The sequence below is a fragment of the Phyllobates terribilis genome, unplaced genomic scaffold, assembly GCF_046119375.1.
Source record: "Phyllobates terribilis strain yellow unplaced genomic scaffold, ASM4611937v1 Scaffold_1__5_contigs__length_1240528914, whole genome shotgun sequence".
NCBI classification, from domain to species: domain Eukaryota; kingdom Metazoa; phylum Chordata; class Amphibia; order Anura; family Dendrobatidae; genus Phyllobates; species Phyllobates terribilis.
In genome coordinates this window covers 1,152,933,778-1,152,955,976 of record NW_027362761.1, presented here as the reverse complement: position 1 = coordinate 1,152,955,976, position 22,199 = coordinate 1,152,933,778, and the positions used below count along the sequence as shown (strand labels likewise).

General features: G+C 46.8%; 1 protein-coding gene across 1 annotated transcript in view; it reads left to right on the top strand.

Annotated features, from left to right (window-relative positions):
* The window catches only part of CLNK (cytokine dependent hematopoietic cell linker), a 256,280-nt gene that overhangs the window by 67,903 nt on the left and 166,178 nt on the right, over positions 1-22,199 (top strand). Inside the window, exons 3-5 of the mRNA XM_073648560.1 lie at positions 4,574-4,596; positions 18,912-19,011; positions 21,015-21,121. Of these exons, the coding sequence (XP_073504661.1) occupies positions 4,574-4,596; positions 18,912-19,011; positions 21,015-21,121 (230 nt within the window). The remainder of the gene's footprint in view (positions 1-4,573; positions 4,597-18,911; positions 19,012-21,014; positions 21,122-22,199) is intronic.

Here is a 22,199-nt window from a genome sequence, read left to right as displayed (position 1 = left end):
CTAAAGATCAGCGAATTGATTAGCGGAGATTTGAGTTTGAGTCAAATTTAATAGTCTGCGAGGTCACAAAGGAACGCAAGGAAACCTATAAGCAACAAAAGGCCACTCTCACATTAGCTGATATTAATGTTCATGAGTCCACCATTAGGATAACACTGAATAACAATAGTGTGCATGGCAGTATTTCAAAGAAAGAGCCCCTGCTCTCCAAAAAGAACATTGCTGCCCATCTTAGTTTGCTGAAGATCAACTGGACATGCCAGAATGAATTGGAATAATGTTTTGTGTGATGTTCCCTCGTGAAGGCCTCTTCATGGTGTTGGCCACATGGTTCCCAAATCAATCTTTGGCTATATGACTAAGTTCAAAACAAAAGCGGGACCTATCACTGAAGAGGATAGACGTTCATTCCAGCCTCAATTGTTGTCTTGCTCGGTAATATGATAGACTAGAGCGGTGGAATGAGGTCAATGGAGTAGCTGCAGCTGGACATCTGGCTCATAGCCCAATGTGGTTCAAACACTTTCTGATGGTTTCTGTAGACACATCGTGGTATGTGACGTCCAATATCACTTACAGTACAGAATGGATCACTAAATGCCTTATTATCTTTCGATACGTCCATCCAGAGGTTTACCTCTATACACCTCTTTCTGTCATTCCAGTCCGTCATTTTTCTCCCAAGTCCCAACCATTGGTACATGCAACATTGAATAGTGCTAACATCTCGGCCTACACGAGTGGCGATCTGCTGATGTGATAAACCAAGGTCTCTCAGTTCAAGGATTCTGTTCCTCTCAAATTGTGATAAATGTCGATAACTGGCACAACGATGAACAGGAGGCATTGTACAATCATCCAATGATAGTTGATTTAATTTATAAAGGTTTTATGTTGTGTAATGCAGTGTTATTCACACAGTGTAGTAAACAGACAGTGACCCACATTAGTCCAACTTAAAAGTCTTTATTTTGGCAACTTACAACAAAAAGGCAAACTTTATCCTCCGGATCATTCATCATAGTCTGTAAAACACTGTTGGCGTGGGCGACTGCACCACCATATCACTCGTGGTTGCGTCAGTAGCTTTGCTTCTCTGGCCTGTGTTCAAACTCACACAAACCTATACTGCCCAGAACTCCTGCTCTGAAGCTTGGAAACCAAAAACTGACCCACCGAAACCTCAACTGAAAGTTTAAATGGGTTTGATGAACATGAGCCACTCCCAAGATCAAAAGTGGAGGAGAGATCCATCCCACTACCAATCCTATAGATCTCTCCAAAAATAAAAGCCCATGTCAGGTTTTCTTAAATCTGACTGGGTCAAATGGTTTGATCAGATCCATACTCTATTTTAATTTGTAATGTAACCACAGCTGTGGCTGTGATTACAATGCACTGCAGCGGGTTCAATATGCCTCTATGCGCATCCTGGGGGACACACAATGAACCTTGCATATGCTACCTCTCACTGCCTCACAGTTGGTAAAAAGAAAGTATTTCAATGTGGCTTTTATGTCCCTCCCACATGCCACAGATTAGAGCGAGGTGCTTGAAAATGTGACCATTTGCAGATTTTAGTGACACCTGTTACTTCCTGGATTTGCATAACTTTACAGATTGTCATTCTTGGAGATTCAAAATCAATATTGAGGAGTGTATTTATATATAGATATCTACCCATTATATGTAAGATTAACACGCTTAGGCCACGGCCCCATTATCAGTATTTGGTCAGTATTTGGTCAGTATTTGTTCTCAGGAGTGGGAGCCAAAACCAGGTGAAGAGCGATCATAGAAAAGGTATAATAGAAACAAGTCACCAATTCTGCATTTATCACCCACTCCTGGTTTGGGCTCCCACTCCTGAGAAAAAATACTGACCGAATACTGGCCTTAAACACGCATTCTGCACCTTTTCCTAACACCTAATACTCTAATTTAACAACTACAACCTATTTCAAAATCAAGATTGTGAAAACATCTCTCCTGCCGCTTCTTAATCAGTTAATTTATCAACTCAGCAACTAAAGAATATTTAGTACTTTGCTGTCCCCTGGAGGCAGCTGCAGCAACTACATAAAAGAAAATTAAAAATGAACAATAACACATTGTTTGTTGAATATATAAGATCTCCAAAAACTATTTCTATCTATCTAATGTGCTTATTTTCTGTACATATTTAGATTTGTCCTTTACATATGCTGCATTCGGATTCTTAAAGGGAATCTGTCAGTAGAATCAACCTTTCTAAACCATCTATATGGGCCTATAGGTCATATAAAGTTGAATAAAATGATACCTTGATATCTGTGATCCGATGTCTTATTCCAGAGAAATCCCTGTTTTTCCCAATATGTAAATGAGCTGTTAAGATCTATGGGTGGAACGTAGATCTCCCCAAGAATCTGACCCCATTGCTTGTTTTAAAGGGAACGTTACCAGTGTGAGACAAGTAGATCAGAAGAGCAGACGGTCAGTCATTACATGTCTCACTCTGATAACGCCCAATTTTAGTTAAAATAGTCACACCCCTCCATACTGCTACTCTTTTTCTTAGGCATAGAGGTGATCAAATAAGCAGATAAGCAGCGAGCTTGCAGTTACCACCCCTGAGGAAGCTGCAACCAATGGTGAAACGGCATGTAAATATGCTTATTTGTTAAATAGCTTATTATGGTTATTTTCCTAGTTATCTATAATTTCCAAGTGTATCTCTATTAAATGTTTTTCATTTTGAGTCTATATCTACTTGGTCTACTATAATAAAGTATTTTTCGGAGATTATACCAGAGCTTCATCGTTTGTTGTATTCTAGTCCTGACATGAATCAGCATTGAGACAAAAAGAGATTCTTGTACTGCTTAGAGTAGAGCATAAAAGTGGACATTATGGCAAATAAACCAAGGAGTAGCCATTTCTGAAAAAAGTAACAGACAGAAGTAAAATTAGTTTAGTTATCATTGCTTAACCAAAGAAGACTTGATTTTAGGAGAAAAAAAAACCAATGCGTCTTTAAATAAGCATCCACTGAAGTATATTTATGATGTAGAATTGTTTTCCTTGTGTAACATTTCACTCCTAATGTTAAAATGGACATTGTTGCTTGTGTCTTTCATGTTATTATTAAAGGGGTTGTCCGCTCCAAATCGATGTCTGCAGGGACTCTGTGTGACTACAGATTTATGAATCCCCCAGTGCATGTAGTGTGCGCTGCGGGGATTCGCCGGTTTCTGAGCTGAGATTGGAGGGTAGGTATGCGTTATACACACTCCCGGACAGAGCCCATCCAGTGGGCGTGGCCTCACTCCATACACTTGTATGGAGCAAGGCCACGCCCTCTAGTCAGCCACACCCACTGGACAGCTATGTCACTAGACGGGGCGAGGCCTCGTTCCATACAAGTGTATGGAGTGAGGCAGCGCCCACTAGATGGACTCTGGCCGGGAGTATGTATAACGTATGCATACCCTTCGATCTCGGCTCAGAAACTGGTAAATCCCCGCAGCACACAGAGCCTGCGCTGGGGGGATTTATAAGTGTTCAGTCACACACAGTGACTGCAGACTTATCGATTTGGACCGGACAACCCCTTTATTGACCAGTCAGTAGAAAAGTAGAAAAACTATGTTTTCCTTCTGCATTAGTCTTGTATCTTAAAGATAAGCTGTCATGTAAAAAAAACGCTATTACCCTGCAGATATGGGGTCAATCTGTAGGTTAATAGCATTCTGAACCTGCCTGGCACCCGCATTGAGAGCCCCACTGCCAGGAGGAAATTAACTTTATTCCTCCTGGCAGCCTCGAGCTTTCAGTCATAGGGGTGGCACCGGAGCGGCTTCAGTTAGCACTCAGCGACGGCCGTTACCGCACCCCGGCACTGTCTGACAGCTGGGCCTGCATTAGAGTTGTCAGTCTGTCCCAGGGGCATGGTTACAGCTGCCACTCACTGTATAATGAGCGATAATTGAAGCCGGGACAGCCCACCCCTTTGACTGAAAGCCCGAGCCTGCCAGGATGAAAAAAGTTAATTTCCTCCCGGCTCTCAGTGCAGGCACCAGGCAGGTTAAGAACGCTATTACCCTGCAGATATGGGGGTAATAATAATAGTGTTTTCTATATATGACAGATTCCCTTTAATACCTTCAAGTAGGTAGGATGTCCACCTTTGGGACTAATTTTTTGCAATTGAGTTTCATCTAAACTTTGCACCGTTTGCTTTTATAGCCTCCGTGTTATCCTGTCTGTTGCTGACTGCAGAATTAGCTAATGGAGAATCCATCAGTGAGTCCACTATGATGGTGTGATGGACAGTTTATCTGTCTTTCTCTGAACTCCTCATAGGTGATTTAGGACCACAGACCACATCAAAGTTTCATGTATAACAGTAATTTTTTTATGAAACCCAATGGTAAAAATGATCTTTAGCCCCCCAAAAATTTACTCAAATGCAAGTAAAAAATAAAAAATGACCATCCCCTTTAATACTACGTAAATATGGTAAATTCAGTTATATGCTGCTATAATGCTATAATACACTAACGTTATGTCTTCTCTCTGTTCTGTCCTACAGGAAAAGAAGGCAATACTGATGATGTAAGTAATATTTTTCTTCCACAGATCATCCCAATTTTGGAGCTCCGAAATTGGTATCAGAAAAGTAAGAGGACATTATGTTAATATGAGCATTACCAGGGCCGGCTCCAGGTTTTTGTGGGCCCTGGGCATCTGGAGCCAAATCCAACCCCATCATCAGAGGCCTTAGCAAAGAGTCAGGTGCTTGTATACTCACACCCCTCCAGGCTCTCCTCGGTCCATGGCAAAGTGGTTCCACCACTATTCCCGTTACAGTTAATAATATAACTGTTATTACAAAATCTTCAGTTTTACTCAAATTGATTTATGCACAAATGAATATACCCAAATCAAAAACTACTACATCTAGTATTTTGTATGACCTCCATGATTTTTGAGTACAGCACCAAGTCTTCTAGGCATGGAATGAACAAGTTGGTGACATATTACAACATCTACCTTCTTTCATTCTTCAAGAACAACCTCTTTTAGAGCCTGAATGCTGGATGTCTATTCAGAATTTCTCTTAGGTGTTTCTGTTGGTGTCAGATCAGGAGACACAGAAGACACTTTCACCCTGTTCTACTTCAGAAATGTAACAGATGTGTGTTTTGGATTATTGTCATGTTGGAAAAGTGCACGTCTACCAAAGGCACAGAGTGATGGTACTGTGGCACCCCAGGGGTCTGGTTTCCACAGTAACGGCAATGTTATGTCTGAGAGCAGGTGGGAGGTCTCTTGGTCAGGGATCCTATGCATGCCACACCTCCTGCCCAGTCCTGGGAGGGGAAGAACTTCCCCTATATAAACCTAGGGCTGAGGCAGGGTTAGTGAGTAGAGAAGAAGTAGAGACAGAGAAGCAGATATAGGAAAAGAACATCAGGAGCTCTGTGGGAGCAGTGCTACAAGGAGTCAGGGGCTGGCAGCTGCAGAGCTCGCCCTGACTGAGAAGTTATCACCGGACCCGGAGTCCGAGGCTGTGGGGACTAACTCCTATCCAGCAGCAGAAACCGACCGGCAGGGGATTGCAGGTCCTCTGGCCCAGAAACCCGAAGGCACGGTCACACGCGTGGGACCAGCACCGCCGTCGTGGAGCGGAAGCTACTAGAAGGCCCCGAGTCACCGGCCATACGGGTGAGCACCACACGGTACACTCAGGGACGTGGGCTACTTATACCCGCCTCTAGCAAGGTAGCCGGAAGAGTATCGTTAGTTTGGGAGGCCTACAACTCCGCCTGGCCAGGGGAGATCCCATCTGCTCAAGGACTGACCAGGCCCCAATCGCTAGCCAGTACTCCGGGAGGGTCTATCTTTGTCACCAGTAAAGACCCTGAACTACACCGTACCGTCTCCGAGTGGTTCCTGCTACCCCCATCATCCACGTCGGCTGCCCTGAGGCCATACCCCTCCCGTTGGGGGTTATACTATCACGCTGCACAATCCTACCACCGGCCTCAGCGGTCTGCCCTGCAGCAGCAGCTCCTTAGCTGTACTCAACGGGTGGCGTAGTCGTCCAACATCTACCGCTAATACAGCGCCACTTAGTCTGACTCCCTGGGCACGGACCGGATCACCGCCACGAGACTACAACCCCAAAGAGATCCGGCTCAGGGTAAGCTCCCGCGTGCGCAACGCAGCACGACACAGGCCCAGGGGCGCGTCAACTTTTGGCGTAGTCGGCAGGATCTCGTGCCCGCAACCACCGGGTACTGCGTGCCTGAAAAAGACTGTTCAAACTTACCTGTGGTGAAGATTCCCGCCATCCGGCGCCATCTTCCGCTTCCTTCCCGCCATCGGTGGAGTTTTCCCGCCATCCGGCGCCATCTTCAGCCTTCTTCCCGCCTTACGTGGAGTTTTCCCGCCATTGGACGCCATCTTGAGGACGCCGCGCGGGAAGTAGAGGGGCGTGGACTCCGAAAGCGCGCGAGAACTGAAGCCCCGCCTCACGTCCGGACGTTGCGTAAGGTCCTGGAAGGAGCCCAGCAGACGCCGACGTCACAGGAGCGCGACGGAAGGTCCTCAACCCTGACGATTCACTGCGGAGCCGCGGCCTACGGAAGAGGATCATCGCAAGGTAGGCCACGGTCCACTAGGGGGGAGAAGGATGCCGGATACGGAGGAGAGCTTCACCGCTTCAACCCCCGCCAGCGCTACCGCTGTTGCGGTCATGCCTTTCACCATGCCCTATATCCCGGGGGCAGCCTGGCTACCCCAGTACTCAGGGGAGTCACATACCCTGCATGACTTTAGAGAAAAGCTGGATAGCCTCTTCCAGGTGTACCCCCTCACAGAGGAGCAAAAAGTGAGCATCCTGGTGGCCCAATTAACCGGGGCAGCCCAAAGGTAGGTAAAGTCCTGGCCACCTGGGGGAGGACTGTCGCAGGGATACTAACCCGGCTGAGGGACACCTTTGATACCCGCACCTCAGCCGAGATCAAGCTTAGATTCTACGGGTGCAAACAGCGGGCACATGAGAGTATAAGGGACTATGCCCTGAACCTACAAGAGGCCCTGAGAGCCATTAAGCAGACCGACCCTGACGGCGTGGGAGACGAGGACAGGCTGTTGACTGAACAATTTATAGAGGGTTTATATTGCAATGCCCACCGAACCCAGTTGCGGGCAATGGCCTTACAGGACCCTCATCTGGAATTTGCACAGTTCAAGGACAGAGCCATCCGGGTGCTTCGAGAACCGGCACCAGGTGGCGTTGTGACCCCCAGACGCCCCACTACCACTTACCACCAGGAGGCGGCGCCCTTGTCGGCAGGGCCTGTGGGAGCTGATGCGCAGGCTTTGAACAATGACCCGGCTCCAGACCTGCACCATCAGGTCCAAGAGCTAGCTAAAAGCGCTGCTGCGCTAACCCGAACTGTGCAGTCTTTACAGGTTTCCACTCCAGGGAAGATCCAGCTGGCATCCGGACCGGAGGACATCCCGTGGCGTCGACCAAGGAGGACCCCACCGGCCAGAGGAAGACCCAGCGACCGATACAACGAGGACGGACGACCCATCTGCCGCCGCTGCAATCAACCCGGACATATGGCAAGGTACTGTCCTTTAAACTGGCACAACCTGGGGTAGAGGGCCAACCCCCAGGAAAAAGATCACCAGGCCCATCGAACTGGCGCGACAAATATGTGGGAGGACGTCCAGTCTTACCCGTGGTACTGGATGGCATTCCTATGAGTGCCCTACTGGACACCGGGTCACAGGTCACCACCATCCCGTACGTGCTCTTCAAGCAGTACTGGAATGACTCGGATATCACCCGCTACCCTGACGACGACTTGAGTATCATCGCCAGCAATGGTCAGCCCGTGCCACAGATTGGATTTAAAGAGGTGACCATTAAAATTGGTAGAGTCGAACTGGCAGCACAGGGACTGATCATTGTAGACATTGACAAACACGAGAGTCACCCAAAGATAACTCTAGGAACTAATGTAATTGAAAATTGTCTTGCAGAGGTGATTTTCCTTTTACAGCAGGTTGCCAAGAACGCCAGCTCCGGCCAGCAGCGAGTGCTCCAGAAAGAGATCCGGGCACTGATGCGACGGCAACAGCTAGAACTCTCCGGTGGTGAGATTGGTAGCGTGCGAATGTGTGACCCTTTCCCTATTGCCATGCCCCCGAAAAGTGAAATGATGATTTGGTGCCGGGCAGCTATTGGTCTGAGAGGTAGAGATTACCAGGCAATGGTAGAACCAGTTTACTCAGACAGTAGGCCCACCATTTTGACAGCACGGGGGGTGGTCAATGTACGCCATGGGAGGGTGCCCGTTCGCATAATAAATATCGGGAAGAGGGAAGTGTACCTGCCCCGGTATGCCACGCTAGCCAAATTGTATACCATCAATCAAAATTCCATACAGTCCGTAGAACCCTTGCCTCCATCTTCCCCGGAGGAAGGTAACGGCTCTCAGAAAACAATGGAGGACTGGTGTCAGCAACTACATTTGGGTACTGACTCCACTCCCTCACACCAGAAACAGGGAGTCTATCGGGTGGTTCAAGAGTACGAGAGAGTGTTTAGTAAACACCCGTTAGACTTTGGGCGAGTCAAGGGGGTAGAACACCACATCCCCACGGGAGACCATCCTCCCATAAAAGAGAGGTATCGACCCGTACCCCCTGCACACTACCAACACGCCAAGGGGATGCTTAGAGACATGAAGGAGGCTGGGGTGATCAGGGATAGCTGTAGCCCCTGGGCAGCTCCACTAGTCTTAGTCAAAAAGAAAGACAACACCATGAGGATGTGTGTAGATTACCGGAAAATCAACCGTATCACACACAAGGATGCGTACCCCTTACCAAGGATAGAGGAGTCTTTGGCTGCTTTAAGATCTGCTAACTTCTTCTCTACCTTGGATCTCACTAGTGGGTACTGGCAGGTTCCTGTAGCAGAGGCGGACCGGGAGAAGACCGCATTCACCACCCCGATGGGACTTAGCGAGTTTACCTGCATGCCGTTCGGACTCTGCAACGCACCAGGAACCTTCCAACGATTAATGGAGTGCTGTCTGGGCCACAGAAACTTCGAGACGGTCCTGCTGTACCTGGACGATGTCATCGTATATTCCAAGACGTATGAGGACCACCTGAAACACCTGGCGGAAGTGTTCGAAGCTCTGGCAAGCTACGGCCTAAAGGTGAAACCCTCCAAGTGTCACCTCCTGAAACCAAAGGTGCAGTACCTGGGACACGTGGTGAGCGCTGATGGAGTGGCTCCCGACCCTGATAAGATCACCGCAATTAAGGAATGGCGAAGTCGCTCCAGTGTAAAGGAAGTGCGGCAGTTCCTCGGGTTGGTAGGCTATTACCGCAGATTCATCCCCGGTTTCACCAAAAAGGCAGCTCCTATGCAGGACCTCCTGATAGGCCAGTCCCGGAAGGCCAAGAACCAGAAGCCACCCTTCAGATGGGAGAAGTTAGAAGAAGAGTCCTTCCGCCAGCTGAAGATGGCCCTCACGGGGGATGAAATCCTGGCGTACCCTGATTACAGCCAGCCCTTTATCCTCTACACCGACGCAAGTAACATTGGGCTAGGAGCCGTGCTATCCCAGATCCAGCAGGGGAAAGAACAAGTAATCGCTTACGCCAGCCGAAAACTGCGATCCACCGAGAGAAACCCTGAGAATTACAGCTCATTTAAGCTAGAGTTCCTGGCAGTGGTGTGGGCAGTCACCGAACGCTTTAAGCACTACCTCGCTTCTTCCCGGTTCACCGTGTACACGGATAACAACCCGTTGACACACCTGGACACGGCAAGACTCGGTGCCCTGGAGCAGAGATGGATGGCCCGTCTGTCCAACTATGAGTTCACAATCAAATACCGGGCAGGACGCTCCAATACCAACGCAGACGCCCTGTCCAGGATGCCAAACCTACCGGACGTAGGAGAAGATCCAGAGGGACTGGAAGAAGTCGAACTCCCCGCGTTCCACCGTCATGGGACTATCCAGTATTCCCATCGGGTAAGGAGTAAGCAAGCCGCTACGTTTAACCCCTTGCCTCACTACAACTGGGAGGAAACGCAAGACAGTGACCCTGCCGTCCGGCTGGTGAAGGAGATGCTGACTCGGCCAGAGGCTCGCCTTGACCCAGACGCTCCGGAGGAGACCAAGCAACTGTGGGCTGAGAAGAGTCGACTGTTCCTTTACAAGGGGAAGTTGTGCCGCAGAATGGTTAACTCCCGGACGCATGAACTAATCTAGCAAGTAGTGGTGCCACGGAGAGACGCAGCCATGGTGATGGAAGCATACCACGACGGGGCTGGACACTTCGGATGGAAGAAGCTGGAGTTCCTGCTGCGTGGGCGGTTCCACTGGGTAGGCATGAGGGGAACCATCGAGAGGTGGTGCAGAGACTGTGGCCCGTGCAACCTAAGAAGGAAGGACCGTGCCAGCCAGAAGACTCCCCTGCAGTCCATCGTCACTCGGCAGCCATTGGAACTGGTAGCCTTGGATCATGTAAAACTGACCCCAAGCAGAAGTGGCTACGTCTACGCGTTAACCATTGTGGATCATTACTCCTGGTTCTTGGTTGTCGTCCCCGTTAAGGACTTAACGGCTCAAACAGCAGCTAGAGCCTTCCAGCAGCACTTCTGCCGTCCACACGGGTACCCGGACCAAGTGCTGACGGACCAGGGACCTGCCTTTGAAGCGGAGGTCTTCCAGGAATTCTGCAATCTGTATGGCTGCCGGAAGATAAGGACGACACCCTATCATCCGCAAACTAATGGACTTTGTGAGAAAATGAACCAGGTGGTAATGGATCTCCTGAAAACGTTGCCCCTGGAAGAACGCAGTCTGTGGCCTGAGAAGCTGCCCGATCTAGTGGACCTATACAACCACATCCCGGTAGGTTCCACCAACTGTACCCCGGCTTACCTAATGAGGGCGAGACCTGGTAAGTTACCTGTTGACCTGGAAATGGGAGTCCTGACACCCGAGGACACTTCACCAGAACCAGACTGGGACACAGAGAGGCAGCAGCAGTACCGGAAAGTACAGGAGAGCGTGGAGCGAAGTCTCTGTCAGGCTAGGGAAAGACAAGAGAAAACTTACAACCAGTATGCTCCCGCTGTTCCCCTGGTACCCGGAGAGCAGGTCTTGAAGAGGAAAAGACGGCTCCACAAGTTGGACGACCAGTGGGAGAAGGACCCGTACACCGTACTGCCCTCAAGCCACGAGAACCCGAAAGTCGGTACCATCAGTAAAGACGGAGGGGAGACCATAGCCATTGTATCCCGGGATCACCTGAAGAAGTGTCCTGAACAGCTACGGAACCCTGAAGAGGAACAGTAAGACCATCAACCCGTAGAGGAAAGGGAAGATATGGTTAGTACTGTGCTCGGAGACTTCCCTCGGTCCTGGACTCAAGTCAATGGTGCAGTTGTGGTACCCGTCCTCACGTTCCTCCAACCAGCATCCCAAGTGCCTACGGAGCAACAGGTAGAGCTGGAAGAGCAGCCGGTCCAGGAGGCAGAAGACTCCACACAAGCAGAACAGGAGGATCAACCCTCTGCTTATAGTGAGCCTGCCAAACCCCTAGTGAGTCAAAGAGCCGGTAGACAGCTGCCCAGTTTACCCTTGACAGCTCCTACACCCTGTAGTTCAGGGCTAGACAGTCAGCTCCGTAGGTCCACTAGGGCCACTAGAGGCCAGTTACCCGCACGTTGGAGGATTTGAAGTGTATAAATTGTTTTATTTGTGGTTACCTGTTTTTCTTGTTGCTTGTGTATAATTATGTGTTTCTAGTTATTTATAGGAGTCCTTGGTGGATTTACCGGGAATCCTTTGTGTATAGTTGGAGCGTAACCCAGGACGGACTAAAGACTGTTAAGGACTCGGGGCAGGACAGACCCCTACCTGGTTACGTCTCCCTGTTTTGGTGAAATGGACACCTTGCTTTTCTTCAAAGACTGCGCCCGGTTGCGGACACGTCGTAACCATCTTTATGTGTTTTTCTTATTGTACTATTATTGTTATTATCTTGTTATGTTTTTCTAAAAATATGTTTAGTCCCGGAGTACTAAATTTCACTAGGGGGGAATGTGGCACCCCAGGGGTCTGGTTTCCACAGTAACGGCAATGTTATGTCTGAGAGCAGGTGGGAGGTCTCTTGGTCAGGGATCCTATGCATGCCACACCTCCTGCCCAGTCCTGGGAGGGGAAGAACTTCCCCTATATAAACCTAGGGCTGAGGCAGGGTTAGTGAGTAGAGAAGAAGTAGAGACAGAGAAGCAGATATAGGAAAAGAACATCAGGAGCTCTGTGGGAGCAGTGCTACAAGGAGTCAGGGGCTGGCAGCTGCAGAGCTCGCCCTGACAGAGAAGTTATCACCGGACCCGGAGTCCGAGGCTGTGGGGACTAACTCCTATCCAGCAGCAGAAACCGACCGGCAGGGGATTGCAGGTCCTCTGGCCCAGAAACCCGAAGGCACGGTCACACGCGTGGGACCAGCACCGCCGTCGTGGAGCGGAAGCTACTAGAAGGCCCCGAGTCACCGGCCATACGGGTGAGCACCACACGGTACACTCAGGGACGTGGGCTACTTATACCCGCCTCTAGCAAGGTAGCCGGAAGAGTATCGTTAGTTTGGGAGGCCTACAACTCCGCCTGGCCAGGGGAGATCCCATCTGCTCAAGGACTGACCAGGCCCCAATCGCTAGCCAGTACTCCGGGAGGGTCTATCTTTGTCACCAGTAAAGACCCTGAACTACACCGTACCGTCTCTGAGTGGTTCCTGCTACCCCCATCATCCACGTCGGCTGCCCTGAGGCCATACCCCTCCCGTTGGGGGTTATACTATCACGCTGCACAATCCTACCACCGGCCTCAGCGGTCTGCCCTGCAGCAGCAGCTCCTTAGCTGTACTCAACGGGTGGCGTAGTCGTCCAACATCTACCGCTAATACAGCGCCACTTAGTCTGACTCCCTGGGCACGGACCGGATCACCACCACGAGACTACAACCCCAAAGAGATCCGGCTCCGGGTAAGCTCCCGCGTGCGCAACGCAGCGCGACACAGGCCCAGGGGCGCGTCAGTACCATCTCCTCTTTCAATATGGAGCAGTAATTTGTGAATTCATGATACCATCAATGAAATGTAGATCCCAGACACGGCAGCTCATGCAGCCCCACATAAGGACACTGACACCACCATGTTTCTCTTTAGGCACCATGTCGTTTTATAAATTCATTTTTCTAATGAATTGAGCGAGGCTGCTCACGTCTAGTTAAAATCTGGCCAGATATATGCATATGACGCACCCCCCTAGGCCGTGGGGGGGAACCCGGAGCCGGGCCTTTGTAGTTGCTGGGGGTTGTAGTCACCGTGGCGGCGACCCGGTCCGTTTTGGCGGTCAAACCAGGGTAGTCTATGTGTATATTTTTTAAATAGTCCGACTACGCCACCTGTGGATTGCGGTCATTGGTAACCGCCGCTGAAGCTGATGGTATGTGCAGCCAGGTAGTATAACTCCCCACAGGAAGAGTGTAGCTTCAGGGCAGCGCGTGTGAATGATGGTGGTTGTACAGGGCGTCCCAGTACAGTTAGTGCTGGCGCGGTAAGAAACACGGAGACAAGATGGTACAGTCCCAGGGTCTTTACTCACGGTTGTCAATTTCCAAGTTATTCTGCAGATCATAACTTCCCACGTCGTGCTGTGCGTACTCAGTGAGGGGCTCAGTCGACTCCCAGGCAGCTCTGGAGCATTTAACAGGACCCCCTTCTGTGTGTCCTCTCTGGCCTCTCTCCTTGTATCCCACACCTAGCGGCACCTCTGTCCAGTGTCCTCGGGCCTTGGCAGACAACGTGTGTTCCGTCCCCTGGCCCTATGTGGCTACTTTCCTGGTGGCTGGTGTGGACGGCCTGCTGTACTTGAAGTGCTGCAGCCTCCGGTTCCCAGTTGAGCCCTGTAATGTCTGCTGGTTGGGGGACCCGGTTCCCCTTCTCTGGCCTGACCCCCCTACTCTTCTAGTAGCGGCGGGCGTACGGGTGGCTTGCTGCACGGCCCGTACCCCTAGGGCCCCTTCGGTTCCTGTCCTGGAGCCGTTCTGCTCCCTCTTCTCTCTCCCAGGCTCAGGCCTTCTGGCTGGGCCTGCCTGTGGAGCAGAGCTCATACAGAGCCTCTGCTCCCTGTCAGCACCTCAGTCTGACTGACTGGGCTGAACTCTCTAACCAACTACCACTGTCCTAAGATGGCTACTCTCTTTTAAATTCTACCACTATGTGCTCCCCTTAACTACTTCCTCCACCCATCCACTACATAGTTCCCCCTAACTAGGTGGTCCCCCCCCACTCCAGCCAGGGATCAGGGACAGTTGTGCTCTCCCTTAAGAGCATTGTCGCCCTGTCCCCCGGAAATGTGGTGTAGTGAATGCAGTGTTAGGGTCCTGAGCCATACTCCTTCCTTACCTGAGAGTGAGATACCACACCTCTGGGTGAGATGCAATACCTATGTGGCGACCGAACCCTCAGGGGCGCCACACATATTGCACATTTGCGGTAACATGATCACTGATTTTACTGGTAGCACCAGAGAATCCTGACAGCGCGGCGCTGTGCGCACTGTGTGGATTCATGAGTCTGCAATTATATAGAGTGACTGCAGACTTTTGGCTAAAGCTGAACAACCTCTTTTAAGTTTGAGATTCTGATATCTGAATAAGGCAAGTTATTTAGTGCATTTGTACACACTGTTGGATGCATATTCTCATTATGCATGCACCTGGCAGTGGCCACAGTCAACATAGATGCCAAGGCATCCATCCGTCATAGGGACCCTTTGGAAAAATAACGTACATTGCATGTTTTTTTGCAGTGGCCCTTTGCGTAGAAAGCGCAGTTAGATGCAATTTCCTATACAGTAAAACTGTCTCTTTGCATCTGCATACTGAGGCCAAAAAGATACACTTTTTTCCTCCGTCTGGTGAATGGGGGGGCGTATGGGAACATCGGGAAAAGTTCCAGATATATACTGTAGGCTAAGTGCACAGGCGTAGTGTACACATAGCCATTGAAATACACAGCTATAACCTATATCTACCTAAAACAGATGGGGGATTAGATGGAAGATGATGGATCTTCATAATGCTCTTGGCTGTTGGGCAGTGCCCGGTTGCCTAAATGACAATTCTGCTCCTGCACTAGTCCCCTGATCTTCACAACATTAAACATACACTTTCACATACTATCTTGTATAGATTTCATTCATAGGTCTTTGACTTTAATAATATAAGCACATTTCCAGATTTTGGAACAAATTTTGATTATATTCCTCTAGATTACTGCAAACAGTATGATACTGAAACATTACTGAGCCAGTACTATATAAATAAAAAGCCGGCCTATGTTCTTGACCCGCAGGAGAATTCATGGCCTAGAAGAGAAGATAAGAGCTTCATCCAAACACTTGAAAATGAAGAGCTGAGAGCTTTCTTCTTGCAGACTCAACATTATCTCATCACGTGTTAAATGAGCCCTGAATAATTTAGAACAATCCAGCCCTATAGTAAGCTGCTCCGTAACTTCAGGGCAATCTGCTGCCTCAGTACTGGCGTGTCTGGACCTGCTTATATTTATTCATATCAGATATTACTACAACTAACTGGGATGCGGAGCAATGTCAGCAGTTCCGACGTCTGCCATCATAGATAAGAAATAATTGTATTGTACGTGTGGAAGGAGGAGATAACTGAGGATACAGAATATAATGAGGAAGAATGAAAAAAATGTTGTATACAACTTCTGTTACATAAAAGATAGAAAGGTGATAATTACTTAATCACAGGGGAAGGTGGCCAGGACGCTAGCATTCGAGTGTCAGCCAAGGAAGTTTAAGCTAACCTTTGTTTGGCTGCCATAAAGAATGGATGTGGATGTAGGACCGGGGTCTTGTGAATCTTTTTGCTCAACTTTACTTCCAACATAAGAATCCAAAGTTACAAATATTTTTTTTACTCCTCTCTGTAAACTGGTTAATTTAGAAAACTTTTCCAAAGTTGCACAAAACCGCATCCCAAGAAAATTAGCGTTAACTTTCACACTGCCCCATAACAACGGAGTTGTTAAAATTAATCACTTAAAAGTTGGTACTTTTATACAGCTCCTCTATGGCCATCTATGAGAGTTTCTTACCATGTATTACACAGCCGGCATCTGCCTCTAACAGCAGGGATCTGTGCAAGCTCCGAATGCTGCTGTTAACCCCTTAACCCTTGTCAATCACTCACAGCAGCATTTAATCCCTTAGTGATCAGGCCAAATTTTTCAAATCCGACGTGTAACTTTATTTGGCAATAACTCTGAAATATTTCAACAGGTTACACTGATTTTAAATAGTTATTATACCTTATGTTGGTGGTAAATTTAGGTCATTATATTTTGCATTTAGTTATTAAAGTATAAGACTTTTGACAAAAGCTTAAAAAAATGAGCAACTTTCAAACTTTGAGTGTTTAAACATTTAATCCAGACGGTCAGACCACACAAAAAAAGTTAATAAACATGTATCTCATGTCTGCCTTACATCAGCACCATTAGTAAAATTATTATTAATATTTATTATTATAGCGCCATTTATTTCATGGCGCTTTACATGTGAAAAGGGATATACATAACAGAAACAAATACAATAATCATGAATAATACAAGTCACGGACTGGTACAGGAAGAGAGAGGATCCTGAGGATCACAATCTACAAGGGATGGGTGAGGAAACAGTAGGTGAGGGGAGAGCTGGTCGTGCAGCGGTATGGTGGAGCGGTGGTTACTGCAGGTTGTTGGAAGAGGTGGGTCTTCAGGTTCCTTTTGAAGGTTTCCACGGTAGGCGAGAGTCTGATGTGTTGGGGATAAATAAAATGTTCTTTTATTTCGTTAGGATGTTAGAAAGTTTAAAATTTTAGCAGCAATTTTTTATTTTTTACAAGGAAATTTACTAAATGTATTTTTTAGGGACCGTTTAAGTTTTGAAGTAACTTTGGGGGACCTATATTCCTATATTAAAAAAAAAAGAACAAAGTGATTCCATTTTAAAAACAGCACCCCTCAACATATTCAAAAATTTTGTCAGGTAGTTTATTAACCCTTCAGATGCTTTTCAGGTTTTAATGTAAAGTGGCATGACAGGATGAAAAATGTATTTTTATCACTACAATGTTGCTAATATCTGTGCAGGTCACTATAGATGGCAGACCTTAAGGCCATTCCTTGGATTGCCAACCCAACCGATAGAACCTCATGCTGTTAACTGTCTAGATGCCATTGTGCCATTGTCACTATTGACAACAGCATCTAAGGGGTTAAGCGGCCATGGCTGGTGCCTTCACCAATCATGGGGCTGATGCAGCAGGGTGTTAAATGTAGTGTACAGCTGACAGCTGTTGGATTGTCACCTGTTGGAGGCTGCTATTCTCTTATATCTCAGTAATATATCAGTAAAAAAAAAACGTATTGGTGGTCACTAAGTGGTTAAGCAAAGCGATTCTGCCTGGGCGTCCATTCTGGACACCCATCATTTTCCCCATGACATGATCGCAAGTTGCCAATGGGTTGCATGGCAGCCAGGAGGCTTCCTGAAGGCCCCCATTGCTGCCTTACTAGTGCTTGTATACTTCTTTGAAGCCCAGCCAGAGGTTAGGCTTCATAGGAGACAGTGATTAGGATTCTATTCTGCAATACCCTTGTATTGCAGTATATAAAACAAGCAATCAAATGTAAAAAAAAAAGTTAAAAATAAACTGATTGGAGACCTGGAAACCTGTGAAAAATGCACTCAATCTGCAGCTTAATAGCGTTCTAAAGCTGTGTGGCTGCCGCACTGAAAACCTGGCTGCCGGGAGGAAAATATTTTATTCTTCCTGGCAGCCACCAGCTTTCAGTCATTGAGGTGTGGCCGGTGTGGCTTTAGTCACAGCTGAGTACATAGTGAATGACGGCTGTAACCACACCCCAGCACTGACTGACAGCCGGCTCTGTACTGATGCACTGCTGGGTTGGTTGTCAGTCAGTGCCGAGGGTGCAGTTTCAGCTACCTGTCACAATACACTGAACCTATGCCAGCCGTGACTATATGACTGAAAGCCAGATAATAAAGTTGATTTCCTCCTGGTAGCCGGGCGGAAAGTGCGGGTGTCGGGCAGCTTCTGAACGCTATTAAACTGCAGATTAATCCCATATCTGCAGTTTAATATCACTATTTTAGCTTGCAAAAAAAAAACTGAGAGGAGACTTAATAGCTGTCTACAAATATCTGTAGGGCTGTCACATTGTAGAAGGATCAGTTTTATTTTCAGTTGCACAAAGAAAGACTAGAAGCAATGGGATGAAACTGAAAAGGAGACGATACAGATTAGATATTAGTAAAAAATGTTTTGACAGTGAGGATGATCAATGAGTGGAACAGGAGGCCACGAGAGGTGGTGAGTTCTCCTTCAATGGAAGTCTTCAAACAGAGGCTGGGCAGACATCTGTCTGAGATGGTTTAGTGAATCCTACATTGAGCGGGGGGTTGGACACTATTACCCTGAAGGTCCCTTCCAACTCTACCCTTCTGTGCTTCTATGTTTCTGTTTCCTGACGCATGAATGTGATATAATACAACAATACAAAAGCTTTCAATCACATTTTAACTAGTCGCTCTGGTCGGAAACACTGGACACAGCATAGCAGTGACCGACTAGTCTGCTGGTGACAAGCCTTTTTTTATTGTTACCTTATATGCTTTGTCTTTTTTTATTATTATTATTTTATTATAAATATGCCTTTGTTTCAATATTTAATAGTCTTGAAAAAGTCCACTCACATTATAGTTTTTTTTTACAAAGGATGAAGACTCAGAAAGTTACGAGTTTATTGATGGTGACAGAGAATTACCCTTTAGTGCTGTGCACATTTCTAAATCTAATAGCACATCAGAATATGCTGGTAAGTATCTCAATCTGTAAGTATCACAGTCTGTAATAAAAATACTTGACACTATGATATTTTTCAATAGTTATACGTTTGTACCTTTATTCATTTCCGTTTCCCTTTTTGTCATGTAGGACCCAGCATAAAAGAGAATGGAGGGAATTTATCAAGACTGGAGTCTCTTAACCCAATGTTGAACCAAAATTCTTCTGTAGTAAGGCACGCCAAGAGAGGACCTTTTACTGGATTTTTTAAAAATTTAGGGCTCTCTCACACGAGCGTATACATGGACGAGTGCTATCCAATGTTTTGTCGGATAGCACTCGGACCAATCTTCTTTAATGGGGCAGTGGTGGTGGCTGATTATTTTTCTCAGACTGAATCTGTCTGAGCAAAGAATTGTATCATGCCGTGATTTTACTCAGAAATTGGAAGTCACTCACCCATTAAAGTCTATGGATGCATGCAAACCATTGGACTGCACTTGGATGTCATCCGTGTGCAGTCTGATTTCTGCTGTCACAGACAATGGAGAAGATGGAGAAATTATGTTTTCCATCTTCTCCTCACCTGTGCTATGATTCTCTCCTCCGAGAGATTTGGATCACACTAAAATGACACTTGGATATATCGGAGTGTCATTAACATATTCGATCTGATTTACGCTCATGTGACCTTGGCCTTAAACTGGGCACCTTCTCCAATTGTCGCTTCTCCACTGATTCGGGAACAGTTTTTCTTTTTCTTCTGTGCCCCTCTATTCCCAAGTTATGCCCCCTCCTCCAAAAATAATATTGATAATTTTTCCTAAAGCCAACTAGGCGTAGACCCAACAACTTCTCTGTGGGCATTTGCCTTTTCTCCTCCAATCAAAACACAGCTGAGCCCACAGAGGTTCATTGGTATATGCCCAGTTGGTTGAAGGGAAAATTTGCACCTTTATTGCTGGGAGGCATAATTTTGGAATGGAGGGACATAGAGGAAAAAGTAAAGCCGTTCTAAAATCAGTGAAGTTGCGGTAGTTGGAGGAGGACCTCAGCGTAAAATAAAAAATCCAGAGAAAGGTCCTAAAAAGGCATGCCTCTTTGGGCTGACTTTGAGTCAGATGCATCTTTGGGTTATGTGTGCACCATAAAATTAAATTTACAAAAGCTATAAACTGTATGGCAGTTTTTTGGACATAAATTTGTGACATTACTAATATATGAGTATTACAGTTTCTCCTCCTTCCTCGCAGAGTGCACAGCTTTCCTGATCTCTCAATGGCAGGTGATGGAGGATCATGTGACTAGAACTGTCCATCAGCCTCCTCCAATTGAAAAACACTGCTCAAATAAAAGCTGTTTTTTGATTGGAGGGGCCTGTTGGACAGGAGTGGTCACATGCTCCTCTATCAGCAGTCATGCTGAGAACAGAAGAGCTGTGCAGTCTGAAAGTAAGGTGGCACAAACAAGAACAGGAGGAGAACATGGAATATTTATATATTAGTAATGCCAAAAAATCATGTCCCCAACACATGTGATATAATAATGATAAAATGGACAGCCCCTTTAAAATAAAAATACATAGAGCTGTAATGCAAAATATTGATGAAAGTTATGTAATGAGGGAAAGTGTAATACATGATTACAAAGACAGCAGAAATATGATGACCATACACTTTAGATTGCTTTCAGTTCTATACGCTGACCACTATTCCTCCTGACTCCATCATAAACCAAAGCCAATCTCCAATACCTAGTAGTGGCCAATTATTACCTAAAAGTTGCCTATTTTCCATAGAGACAAAAGATTGGCACTCTGTCCAAAACAAAATTGCGGTTTGGTACAACTTTTCACATAATTTCAAAGGGGTATTTCCAAAATTGATTGATGTCCACTATCCATATAATAGGGAATAGTTTACTTATTATTGGGGGTCTTACTGTGGCCCTGAGAATTGGGCTCCATAGATAGATAGATGCCCCCATTTTTACAATTTTATCTAATACATTTGATACATTATTTTCATGTTCCAGATAAAAGATGTTTCCGTACAGAAATGAATAACCAGACTTTTAACAGCCTGCAATTAAGTCCATCTGTCCATCAGAATTCTAGAAGTACAATAGCTGCAAGACCACAGGTAACAAAGATGCCAATATTATGTTAGGCAATTTCTGGAAAATCCATTTAAAACATATCATTAGAAAAGGCCACCAAAGTTTTATTGAGGCCCAACTCTTAATCAATCCTTAGAATGAGAACAGCAACAGTCCCTTCATTGTTGAAGGAGTACTTGCTTGTTCAAAAGATGCCGTGCCTTTATTGCATCTCAGTCCTAAGAACGTGAATGGAACTGAGCTACAATACTAAGCAGAGCTGAGCTACAATACTAGAGAGCTGAGCTACAATACTAAGCAGAGCTGAGCTACAATACTAGGCAGAGCTGAGCTACAATACTAGGCACAGCTGAGCTACAATACTAGAGAGCTGAGCTACAATACTAAGCAGAGCTGAGCTACAATACTAGGCAGAGCTGAGCTTAAATACTAGGCAGAGCTGAGCTACAATACGAGGCAGAGCTGAGCTACAATACTAGGCACAGCTGAGCTACAATACTAGAGAGCTGAGCTACAATACTAAGCAGAGCTGAGCTACAATACTAGGCAGAGCTGAGCTACAATACTAGGCAGAGCTGAGCTACAATACTAGGCAGAGCTGAGCTACAATACTAGGCGGAGCTGAGCTACAATACTAAGCAGAGCTGAGCGACAATACTAGGCAGAGCTGAGCTACAATACTAGGCAGAGCTGAGCTACAATACTAAGCAGAGCTGAGCTACATTACTAGGCAGAGCTGAGCTACAATACTAGGCACAGCTGAGCTACAATACTAGGCAGAGCTGAGCTACAATACTAGGCAGAGCTGAGCTACAATACTAAGCAGAGCTGAGCTACAATACTAGGCAGAGCTGAGCTACAATACTAGGCAGAGCTGAGCTACAATACTAGGCAGAGCTGAGGTACAATACTAGGCGGAGTTGAGCAACAATACTAGGCAGAGCTGAGCTACAATACTAGGCAGAGCTAAGCTTCAATACTAGGCAGAGCTGAGCTACAATACTAAGCAGAGCTGAGCTACAATACTAAGCAGAGCTGAGCTACAATACTAGGCAGAGCTGAGCTACAATACTAGGCGGAGCTGAGCTACAATACTAGGCA